The 12264-nt window shown below is 46.8% G+C and overlaps 1 protein-coding gene across 4 annotated transcripts in view; it reads right to left on the bottom strand.

The window, feature by feature from the left end:
* The window catches only part of slc44a2 (solute carrier family 44 member 2 (CTL2 blood group)), a 101770-nt gene that overhangs the window by 19382 nt on the left and 70124 nt on the right, over nt 1-12264 (bottom strand). For all 4 annotated transcript variants that reach the window (XM_069927515.1, XM_069927516.1, XM_069927517.1 and 1 more), the window contains exons 11-14: nt 11677-11808; nt 7706-7805; nt 6167-6259; nt 60-147 (exon numbers count right to left, since the gene is read on the bottom strand). In XM_069927515.1, coding sequence (XP_069783616.1) covers nt 60-147; nt 6167-6259; nt 7706-7805; nt 11677-11808 — 413 coding nt within the window. The remainder of the gene's footprint in view (nt 1-59; nt 148-6166; nt 6260-7705; nt 7806-11676; nt 11809-12264) is intronic.

Below are 12264 nucleotides of genomic sequence, written 5' to 3'. Positions count from 1 at the left end.
CTCCCAACGACGACAGTCCCTTCTCTCCCAATCGCGCTTCTCCAGGAGGCAGTACTCACACCAGGGTCACAATTCATTGCAGTGTAGTTGCAAGTCGTCTCATTGTCAAATACTTTATACACTGCTTTGCTGGAAGTTGACAAATAGCTTTTGAAAAGACCAGTCAAGGAAATGGAGGATATGAAATTCAAAGGGGAAGCTAAAATTTGTGCAGCATCTTAGCATGCCTCCCACAGAATATCAGTTAATGCATTATAAACAACGATGACCAGTAATTTGCTTTGATGGAATTTGTGAAACAAAATGGTATACAGAAATATTAAAGAACTTTCTCTTCTGAGAATGGTATCTTAGAACCTTAAAGAAGTCATCCAAGAATTTATCTGTGCTCTGCTAGAATTAAAAACAGCATTGTGAAATTGAAAATTACATTAACATAAAGTATTTAATAAAAGCATCTAACATTTTCTTCAGTGGAGATATTTAGCTAGATGACCCGGAACATCCTACATAAGGTTGGCAAGAAGGATCGGAGGAAGATGAAGATGTCAATAGTGAGAAGCCTTTCATCTCAGACCCTCATGAGCAGGCCTACAATTTGCTTCTTGAAGAGAACCCCTTGCTAGATGTACTGCAAAGCCGTGCGTGATCCAGAAACGGTTCTCATAAACACAATTAACATCTCCTCTTTGTGCCCATTCACACAGGTTCTTTGTAGCACTGTCGCTTATGAAGTGTAATACACTTAATTACTACAACCTTGGGTTACAGCTGTAAGCCAACTATAAATTACACTCAGAGGTTAAAATGGATACACTCCTCAGCCACCACTTCTATTCTCAGTCTTATGTTTCTTTTTCAGAAATAAAATAATTAAATTGGATACATCCCCTTATCATCATTCTTCAGCCTTCCAAAAATATAAAGTAATTCTTTATTATTCACCCACTGCCTTCACATTTCATCTCAAATATCACCTCAGAGGTTTTCCATTTGTATACCTTTCACACTTTCATCCAACAGCACACTTAACAAGTGACAGTAATAGAAGGAGAAGAGGCACTCAACCAGATCACAAGGGCACTTAATAATTTCCCTTTGCTTCACTGCAATACTTAGGCAGCATTTTCACTTAACCACAAGGTACCATCTGTAGCCTTTCAAATTGTAGCATAATCTTCAACTGCCATCGACCTATTGAATTATAGACCTAACATTTCAAGTCTTCCCACAAAACCTACATGGATATTCCGCATCTACATCTGCCTGTGATCATCAATCAACAATGGTAAAACACGTGGCTTCCCCTTTACCACCATCAACTCTGCCCTCACCTGCATATCCTCTATACCCACACATCTGCCCTGGCCTTCTTTGCCCCCACATGCAACAAGGACAGGATTCCCCTTGTCCTCATCTAACACCCCACCAGCTTTCACATCCAACACATCATCCTCCTCCTCCATTTCTACCACATGATTCCACAACCAGAATCATTTACCATGCTCTTCTCCTATCCACCTTCTGCTCCCTCTGTGATCCCCTTGCCCACCCCTCCCTTCTGGGCACCTACCCCTGCAACCGCAGATGCTCCATATGTGCCCACACTTCCTCTCTCATCACCATTTGGGCCCCAAACAGTCTTTCTAAGTGAAGCCCTTGTGAATCTGCAGGTCAACTACTGCATCTAGTGGCCCCGTTGTGGTCTCCTCTGCAATGGAGAGACTGGCCGCAGACTGGGGGGATCGCTTTGTTGAGCACCTTGGCTCTGACTGCTGCATTAGCACAGATTTCCCAGTGGCCACCCATTTCAATTCCCCATCCCATTCCCTTGCTGACATGTCTGTCCATGGTCCCATGCACTGCCAGACTAAGACCACCCACAAATTGGAGGAACAACACCTCATATTCCATGAGCACCCGAATGGCATTAACATTGACTTCTCTGGTTTCAGTTAGACCCCCCCCTCCCCCCCATCACCAACCCACAGGTCTCCTTTTCCATAGCTCTGTCTCTCTTCCATTTTCCTGCACTCCTTTACTCCAGTCCTGCATTCACAGAGCCAGGCCCCCTCCCCCTATCAACTCTCATATTTTTTTCTGGCTTCTTTTCCATGTCTAATTATTACATTGTCTGTTGATCTGTACTCCTCCCCCTGCCATTTCTTTTATTCAGATTCTGCCCTCTTTTTCCGTACCTTGAAGAAGGGCGGTGAAACGTTGGTAATATATCTTTACCTCCCATGGATGCTGAGAGATCTGCCGAGTTCCTCCAGCATTTTGGTGCTTTTACTGCAATTACAGCATCTGCAGACTTTTATGTTTCACCCCAAAACTTATTTGCTCCCATGAGATTCAGCACTTCACAGGAGTTAGCCTAATGCAGTGAATTGGGCCCCTTCAACTAATTTGCTAATCATTTATTAATGTGAACATTAGCTTATCGAGAGATGTGGATGAGTGGACAGGGTCTTTTATCTGCCTTAGATGACCATATGAGGTAGTTATGGGAATTACAGACAATGATTAATGAAGTGAGAAGAGAGTGAAAGGGGGGGGGGGGGAGGGAGAGGGAGAGGAATAGATAGATAAGGAGGCAGAGAGAAAAGTCCCTTTTACACTTGCATCCCACTAAATCAGCCATTTAGTGTCCTGGGATAGGAATGGGGGTTTGGCTTTTCACACTTGACCACTCCTAACTGGGACACTGAACACATTCATACTTGCAAGGAGCCATCCCCAAGAATAGGACTATTCGACCGGTGATGTCATGATGCAGTGAATGACGGTGGACCTGCCCTAAATCCTGATCGATGTATTATGATCTTGCATTTGAACAAAATTAATCAAGCATAATTATAACATAATTAAACATTATGTACAGCACAGTGTGAGCCCTTCAGCTTCTTCTTGTTGTGCCGATCTATATAAACTTTTATAAGGGACTGAGGGAAAAGTGCTAACAATAAATAGCAATAGCAGACAATTTATAAACTGTGGGAAAGTTGGTAGTGCTTTAGTGCACAATTTATACAGCATGGGAAAAGTGGGTAATGCTATCGCACACAATATATAAATACCATGGTAAAAAGCAATGGCGGACCTGCTCTCCCAAAATGCCATGTGGCAGAGAAAGGGTGGTATGCACGGCTGCCTGCACAGAGCACTCATGGAGAGGTTTCTCTGCCACATGGCATTCTGGGAAGTCAGGTCCATCATCTCTTTTTCCCAACTGTCTTTATAAATTGTATGCTATAGCACTACCAACTTTCCCATCAATTGTCCATTGCTATTTATTTCCAATCTCTCTCTCTCACCTGCTGCGACTTTTCCACAGCAAAGTTTATATTTTAATCTTTTCTTCCTTCATGTTCCTGCACTCATGCAAAAACGTGGGTCCTTTCTATCCAGAATGCAATTGCCCATTCTACATTTGCCTGATTGCAACACCGACATCTGCAAACACCAGGGATTGTACTGGGGTCGAGGCTGTCAATCCCCGGCGTGAGATGATGTCATTTCACGCCGGCATTGGGAGGGTTTTCCTTTCACACTAGACACCTTTTAGGCACATTGGCAGTTAATTCCTGGGATCACCTGCAAGTGTGAAATGGGCTAGAGAGAGATGAGGAGACAGAGGCAGAGAGAGAGGGGGGGGATGAGGAGGCAGAGAGAGAGAGGGGGGGATGAGGAGGCAGAGAGAGAGGGGGGATGAGGAGGCAGAGAGAGAGGGGGGGATGAGGAGGCAGAGAGAGAGGGGGGGATGAGGAGGCAGAGAGAGAGAGGGGGGGAATGAGGAGGCAGAGAGAGGGGGGGGAATGAGGAGGCAGAGAGAGGGGGGGGAATGAGGAGGCAGAGAGAGGGGGGGGAATGAGGAGGCAGAGAGAGAGGGGGGGATGAGGAGGCAGAGAGAGGGGGATGAGGAGGCAGAGAGGGGGGGATGAGGAGGCAGAGAGAGGGGGGGGATGAGGAGGCAGAGAGAGGGGGGGGATGAGGAGGCAGAGAGAGGGGGGATGAGGAGGCAGAGATAGAGGAGGCAGAGAGAGAGGGGGGATGAGGAGGCAGAGAGAGAGGGGGCGATGAGGAGGCAGAGAGAGAGGGGGGATGAGGAGGCAGAGAGAGAGAGGGGGGATGAGGCGGCAGAGAGAGAAGGGGGATGAGGCGGCAGAGAGAGAGGGGGGATGAGGCGGTAGAGAGGGGATGAGGCGGTAGAGAGGGGATGAGGCGGTAGAGAGGGGATGAGGCGGTAGAGAGGGGATGAGGCGGTAGAGAGGGGATGAGGCGGTAGAGAGGGGATGAGGCGGTAGAGAGGGGATGAGGCGGTAGAGAGGGGATGAGGCGGTAGAGAGGGGATGAGGCGGTAGAGAGGGGATGAGGCGGTAGAGAGGGGATGAGGCGGTAGAGAGGGGATGAGGCGGTAGAGAGGGGATGAGGCGGTAGAGAGGGGATGAGGAGGTAGAGAGGGGATGAGGAGGTAGAGAGGGGATGAGGAGGTAGAGAGGGGATGAGGAGGTAGAGAGGGGATGAGGAGGTAGAGAGGGGATGAGGAGGTAGAGAGGGGATGAGGAGGTAGAGAGGGGATGAGGAGGTAGAGAGGGGATGAGGAGGTAGAGAGGGGATGAGTAGAGAGGGGATGAGGAGGTAGAGAGGGGATGAGGAGGTAGAGAGGGGATGAGGAGGTAGAGAGGGGATGAGGAGGTAGAGAGGGGATGAGGAGGTAGAGAGGGGATGAGGAGGTAGAGAGGGGATGAGGAGGTAGAGAGGGGATGAGGAGGTAGAGAGGGGATGAGGAGGTAGAGAGGGGATGAGGAGGTAGAGAGGGGATGAGGAGGTAGAGAGGGGATGAGGAGGTAGAGAGGGGATGAGGAGGTAGAGAGGGGATGAGGAGGTAGAGAGGGGATGAGGAGGTAGAGAGGGGATGAGGAGGTAGAGAGGGGATGAGGAGGTAGAGAGGGGATGAGGAGGTAGAGAGGGGATGAGGAGGTAGAGAGGGGATGAGGAGGTAGAGAGGAGATGAGGAGGGGATGAGGAGGGGATGAGGAGGGGATGAGGAGGGGATGAGGAGGGGATGAGGAGGGGATGAGGAGGGGATGAGGAGGGGATGTGGAGGGGATGTGGAGGGGATGTGGAGGGGATGAGGAGGGGATGAGGAGGGGATGAGGAGGGGATGAGGAGGGGATGTGGAGGGGATGTGGAGGGGATGTGGAGGGGATGAGGAGGGGATGAGGAGGGGATGAGGTAGAGAGGGGATGAGGAGGTAGAGGTGGCAGTGTTCAGGTGGCAGCGTTGAAAACGCAGCGCTGGTCACCTGAAAGGACAGCTGCGCCAGGATGCGCATCTGAGTGCATTCCGGCTCCTGTCCCTTGGGCTGTCAATTTAGGATGGCTGGCTGTCAGCGCGGGGACATCCCCACACTGATCCCACTACCCCACCCTCTCTCCCCACACTGCGAGGCGGCCGGCGCGGGCTGACAGCCGGCCATTCCAGCCTCCTTTTCCCTCACCTGCCACTCTAGCCCTACAGTCCCCACACTGGCCGCTCCAGTCCCCATTTCCCCCCCGCTGGCCTCTCTAGCCCTGCAATCCTCACGCTAACAGCCCACCCCCTTCTCCCCCGCTGGCTGTTCCAGCCCCCGTTCTCCCCCGCTGGCCGCTCCAGTCCCCGTTCTCTCCCTTCGGCCGCTCTAGCCTCGCAGTTCCCACGCTGACAGCCCAGCCAGCTGCCCCTGCCCCGACGTCCTGCGCCGGGGGAAGGGGCAGCTGGGAGAGGAGCTGCCAGGGGCTTACCAGCTGACTGTCATCCCAAATGCAGCTGATTTTAGGCGGCTGCATTCAGATGGCTGGGGAGGCCACTGTGATGGGCGATTAATCCCTCTCGGAGGAGGGTTACAAAGTTCTCCTTGCAAGTGCCTCCTGCACATTCAGATGGCCTCCCAACAGCCTAGAGAGACTGTTTTAAGACCTCTTTCTTTAGGTGTGGGTCAGGCTTACCAACTATATTAACTCTTTGGACTCTGTATCCCAGTTTTCAGGGGATATCAACAAGTGCAAAGTCAAAAATGGCTGGAGTGCAAAAGGTTAAATGTCACAGTTTGCCAAAAGATTGCTATATATGATAAAAATTAAATCTGAGAAACTATAGCCAATTCATTGATGTCAGAGGATACACAGCCGTTATGGCCCAGTAAGCTATGCAGAATAAAAGCAGGATGAAGGTGATGAGTGGAAAGAGAAGAGAGGACATTATGTATCCAATGGCTCTGTGGAAAAAGAAAAAACGAAGAGAACATTAATGCTTGGAGGAGTTTTTAATCCAGCCCTCATCCCTTTATTTCCCTTAAAGCCACATGTCTTGCATCTGGTTCCGGGGTCCCTCTGTGATGCCAGGTTCCTTCGCTGTTCTGGGATCAGTATGGAGTCAATCCTGGCCCACCTCCTCCTATCTCTTTTGTTCTTGACCAGTAAGAACAGCGGGTCAGGAATCAACAAAGGTGAGAGAAAGGGAGGCATGGCTAGCGCAACGGTGTTTCAGTGCCAGCAAACGGGGCCGGTGTGCATATGCCATGCTGTCTATAAGTTCTCCCTGTGTCTGCATAGGTTTTCCTTGGCGGCTCCTGTTTCTTCTCATTGTTCAGAACGTACTGGGGTGGTTGGTGAATTGGGTGGCCTCGAGGGATAAAAGAGCCTGTGACTGTATTGTGTGTTTAAATTTAAAACAAATAAACTCTTAATTGAGTAACTTTTTAAAAAATCAAAACCAGAAAAAGTTCAGAGTGGTTCAAAGAGCAGGGGGTGTGAGGCTTTGGAGGACAGCTCAAAAGGGAACTCTGGTTTGACCAGAGTTGTTGAAACAAACATCAAGTCCGGTAAGTGCCTAAGTAACAGAAAGCAGCGGAAATGAGTCATGGAATTAATAATCAAATAAACGGTTGGGGTCATGCTTCTGGGCTTTGGTTTTGCAAAGTATTACAAGGTCTCCAATTGCTCTCTCCAGCATAAAGGAACGACAATGCAAGTGGAGAATACATAATATAAACTGAAAATAATTCACCACAGAGCTATGAGAGAATGGAAAGGAGAGAAAGGCAGATGTTGCTTTCGATGTATTTGCATGGGAAGATTTATGGGGAAGAGGCGGGATTTTGGAATTGATTAGGAATGGGACTTGTATCACAGGATAGATAGTTCGACCCGGCCCCTAACTATTCCTCTACTTTCCCTCTACCTGGTTAGCTTCCACAGTCTGCTTAATCACTGCCTCTGCACCTCTGCATTTCCAGAGACTGATAGACATTACAAAATAAATGTGGCAAAGCTGCCCCTTTGAGCATCAGTATCTGCCTTCACACTACTCACCAAATCCCACCTGCTTCAACCATTCTTTAAATAAAAATTTAGACATGTGGCATGGTAACAGGCTCTTCAGGCCCACAAGCCTGTGAACGCTCAATTGACCTACAACCCTGGTACGTTTTGAAGGGTGGGAGGAGCACCCAGAGGAAACCCACGTAGACACAGGGAGAATGTACAAATTCCTTACAGCAGCACCCAATTCGAACCCTGGTCGCTGGCGCTGTAACAGCATTGCGCTAAACATGCCACCCGCCGTTTTGTTCCATCATCCATCCACCCCAAACTCCACTCTCCAGGTCCAGGGGCCACCTTTAATTCTGACCCCACCTGCTCTGTAATCATAATGAACGTACCTGCTTGCTTCCTTGATCAGTGCAATTGCAATGGCAATTCTTTTCCGTAAGAAAATTAAGATGATAATGATGATAATTTCCACTATGATCAGAATTATCACTGCAACCAAACAAAAGGCAGTAAGTATTTTTGCTGCAGGAACAGAAACACAAAATTCAAAATGGAGTGAAACACGAAAGTCTGCAGACCCTGTGATTGTAGTGAATACACAAAATTGTTGGAGAAACTCAGCAGGTCCTCCATCGGAAGCAAATAATACACACACACACACACATACAACTTTTCAGGCCCAAGCCCTTCGTCAAGCTAAGAGCAAAAAGCAGGCTGGCGCCTCAATAGAAAGGTATGGGGAGGAGGAAAGAAGGGGCTTTTTATTCAGGCTCCACTCAGCTTTTTCTCTGACAAATGGCTCAGGCCCAAAACATTGGTTATATATTTTTGCCTCCTTTGGACGCTGCAGGGCCTGCTGAGTTTTTCCTGCACTTTGGAGTGTTTGTTTGAACACTAGATATATAGTTTAGTTATTTCTCACTCCGGAGATGCTTTTTGATACTCTCTTTTTATCAAGGCCGACTTCATCTCTCATTTTCAAATGATATTCCTGCCTCAGGGAGGGGAATGACCAGGCAAAACATCAGTCTGTTTATCAACTCATGGGAGGACAGCTGCAATTCCCAGAGGTAAGAGAAAAGGCAGTTGGCATCTGCAATTCACCTGCACTAAATATTGGTCAAAATTGAATTTTGGTGAATCTGAACCTACAAATTAAAACAGAAATTGCAGAAAATTAAATTTTAACTGAATTAACCAATACAATACCAAATATGAGAAATCCATTGCTAAAGACACAATTTAGAACATTACAGCACAGCTCAGGCCCTTCATCCTTGATGTTGTGCTGACCTATATATTCCTACCAAAAAAAACTAAATCCTCCCTACCTCAAAACCCTCTATTTTCCTTTCATCCATGTACGTCATAAATGCCCCTCATGTTCCATCCTCCACCACTATCCTTGGTAAGCCATTCCAGAAACCCACAACTCTGTGTGATAAAACCTACCCCATATGTCTCCCTAAACCTTCCTCCCTTTACTTTGTACGGATGTCCCCCGGTGTTTGCCATTCCTGCCCTGGAAAAAACAGGTGCTGGCTGTCCACCTCATCTCTGCCTCTCATAATCTTGTAGACCTCCATCATGTCATCTTTCATCCTTCTATGCTCCAAAGTCCCAGCTCTGCTAACCTAGCCTGGTAAGATTTCTTTTCCAAACCAGGCAACATGCTGGTAAATCTCCTCTGCAACCTCTCCATAGAGTCCACATCCTTCCTGTAATGAAGTGACTAGAACTGAGCACAAAACTCTCAGTGTGGTCTCACCAGAGATCTACAGACTTGCACATGGCCTCTTGACTCTAACTCAATTCCCCAACTAATGAAGCCCAGCATCCCACAGGCCTTCTTAATGATCCCATCAACCTGCAAAGCAACCTTGAGGAATGTATGGTTTTGGACCCTAAGGTCCCTCTGTTTAGTATCCGACCATTAACCCTGTACTCAGCCTTCAGGCTGACCTTTCAAAATGCATCACCTCACACTTATCCAGATTGAACTCCATCTGCTACTTCAACTCTGCATCCTGTCTATATCCTTTTGTAACCCATGACAACCTTCAGCTCCATCCACAACTCCTCCGACCTTCGTATTTTCCGCAAATTTACCCATTCTTCCACTTCATTTATAAAAATCACCAAGAACAGGGATCCCAGAACAGATTCCTGTGGAACTCTATTCATCAAACTACAACACTTTCACATCCAGACCCTACAAAGTAGGGATGCAATCTCACATCTCCAACTAAATGGGATTAGCATGGATGGGCAATTGATGAGTTGTTGGCCGGCATGGTCATGGTGGGCTGAAAGGCCTGCTTCTGTGAATTGTGAGCACAAAGGCCTTACTTAGTTTCACTTGGATCCAAATGGACGGGCCATATTATTTACTTCCATGATATTTGTCTCCAAAAATATACACAATGTTAAGCCTCACACAGCAACAGGTTACAAAAATAATCTTCTCAACGTATGTGTGGGAAAAGTGGGAATCTCTCAGCCATGGCTGTGCAGAGCATGAAGGAGCATTTGGGATAGCTTTGTGAAACTTGTCCATGAATCAGGAATACACAGAAGCCCTGTGTGCATAGCAGAAGGACAACACTACCACCAGAACAAACTACTCAACCGCTCCACCAAGCACTTCCTGCCATGCCCATGGCAGCCTGTGAGTCTATCTTCAGCCAGCTCAAAGCCCACAGAACTGGTGTGAAAGAAAATCATCCCCGATCCTCAAGGTCGACCAATCTCCTCAAAGCAAGTTCCACCAAACAATGAGATGATTGCACTCCCCTGAGATGAGAAAGCATTGATCTTGAAATACTTTTTTTAAAAAAACATAACACTTTCTGTAAAATTTGATGAATTGCAACTTATTACAGACAAAAGGATCTTAAACCTCTTCAAAAAATTTCACAATTTGGCACAGAAATAGTCTGAAAAATAATCCAGTGGCCCTGAAATATCCTGGAATGTGCTGCATATATACAAACTGATGTCCACACTCTCAAGCCTCCCAATGGGCAGATGTGCTGAGGGGATGAAAAGATTCACAAGGAGGTTACTTGGACCAGAGGGCTTGAGTTATATGGAGAGGCTCGATAGCCTGGGATTAGACAGATCACGAATAAAATAGATCCATGCCCTTTAATTGCCTTGTTTGGCTTTATTTGTATCCGACTATATCTTTGTCTGTATCTCAAGAGTAGGCTGATAGCCAGATGAAGGGTTTTAATGAAGTGGAAAGATGAACCTCCACCATGGGCAGTGGCTACATGATGTATTTAAGTTTGGAAAAAAATTAGGTATATCAAAGATAAAAAGTTCCAGTTTGAAAAGATATGGTTGGCAGTTTTAGGCTGTTGGGCTGCTCCATTGATACTCCATCTGGCTTCTGGATCTGATCCAGTTTCGTTGTTCTCTTTTTTTTCTTTGTGCTTTTATAAGTAACCTTGATTGGAGGGAGGGGGTTGGATCAGCGTTAGTTTAGTTTTTAGTTCTTTTTCTATTGTTTTCCTTTGTTTCATTATACAAGTTGAATAGTTGTTTATACATGATGGCCCTAGACTATAATATTAATTGATTTATGGCAGATTGCTTATAAGCAAATGATTTTCATTTTTAATCTTAATAAAATATTAATTAATAATGAAAATGGGAAACCGTTAATTAGAGCATATCATGTATACATTTTGATATTTCCTTTTGTTGTTAATGCAACATGTATATAAGATTATTATATTGATTTCAATAAAAATTTTAAAAAGAAAGATAGGCTGGGACTATTCCTGCAGAGCACACGAGCCTTAGGAGCTATTTCAAATCAGGAGGGCTACAGATAAGGTGAATGGGCAGTCTTTTTCCTTGGCAGGGGAGTTCAAAACTAGAGGGCTTTAGTTTAAATATGAGCACAGTAACAGGCCCTTCTGGCCCACAATCCCGTGCTGCCCAAATACCCCAATTAACCTGCAACCCTGTCTGTTTTAGAAAGGTGGGAGGAAACCGGAGCACCCAGAGGAAACCCACGCAGACACGGGTACAAACTCCTAACAGACAGCGCCAGATTTGAACCCTTGTCACTGGCGCTGTAATAGCACTGCACTAACTCCTGTGCTAACTGTGCATTTCAGGTGAGTGGGGAAAGATTTAAAAGGGGCCCGAGGGCAACTTCTTCACACATAGGGAATGAGCCACCAGTGAAAATTTTAGAGGCATTTAAATTATGGCAATTAAAGGACATTGTGACCGGTATTTAGCTCGGATAGGCTTGGAGCCAGAGGGAACCAGTTTGAATGCACAACTTGGTTGGTGTCTGTAACACAATGAAACCAGCAACCTGGTGCAATGAACTGCTACTCACTGAACGCCAGCCAGGTTTGCCGTAGGTGTAGGTACACACGGAGGTCTGTCTGCACACCCAGGTCTTTGATTGTGACATCAGAGCCTTGAATGCCTTTCAAACTTGCATATTCCATGTAACAGTGAAAAATTCCTGCAAGAAGAAATCATTCATTGATGCCCACTTTGACAAGCACCAGATTAAACAGTACAAATATTGGTTTCCTTTCTTGTTACCAGCCTCCAAATTCCTCAGCCCTAATTCACTGCTTGTGATCAGTTTCCCAATTGTTACTGTGCTCCATCCTACCAGAGGTTTAGGCAGTGCTGTCCGAGTGAAGGCAATGTAGTGAATGTCATCATGTTACAGGTCAGGATATCCTTTCCAAGTTTCTGCCCAGTGGACTTGGCCAAAATTCGGTTGTTGCTAAATCAGTGATCCAACCCGATCTCTACCTCCTCATCCCCTCTCTCTACCTCCTCATCCCCTCTCTCTACCTCCTCATCCCCTCTCTCTACCTCCTCATCCCCTCTCTCTACCTCCTCATCCCCTCTCTCTACCTCCTCATCCCCTCTCTCTACCTCCTCATCCCCTCTCTCTACCTCCTCA

Source organism: Narcine bancroftii, chromosome 3 (genome assembly GCF_036971445.1).
Source record: "Narcine bancroftii isolate sNarBan1 chromosome 3, sNarBan1.hap1, whole genome shotgun sequence".
In the NCBI taxonomy this organism is placed as follows: domain Eukaryota; kingdom Metazoa; phylum Chordata; class Chondrichthyes; order Torpediniformes; family Narcinidae; genus Narcine; species Narcine bancroftii.
This window is presented reverse-complemented; position numbering and strand designations above follow the sequence as displayed.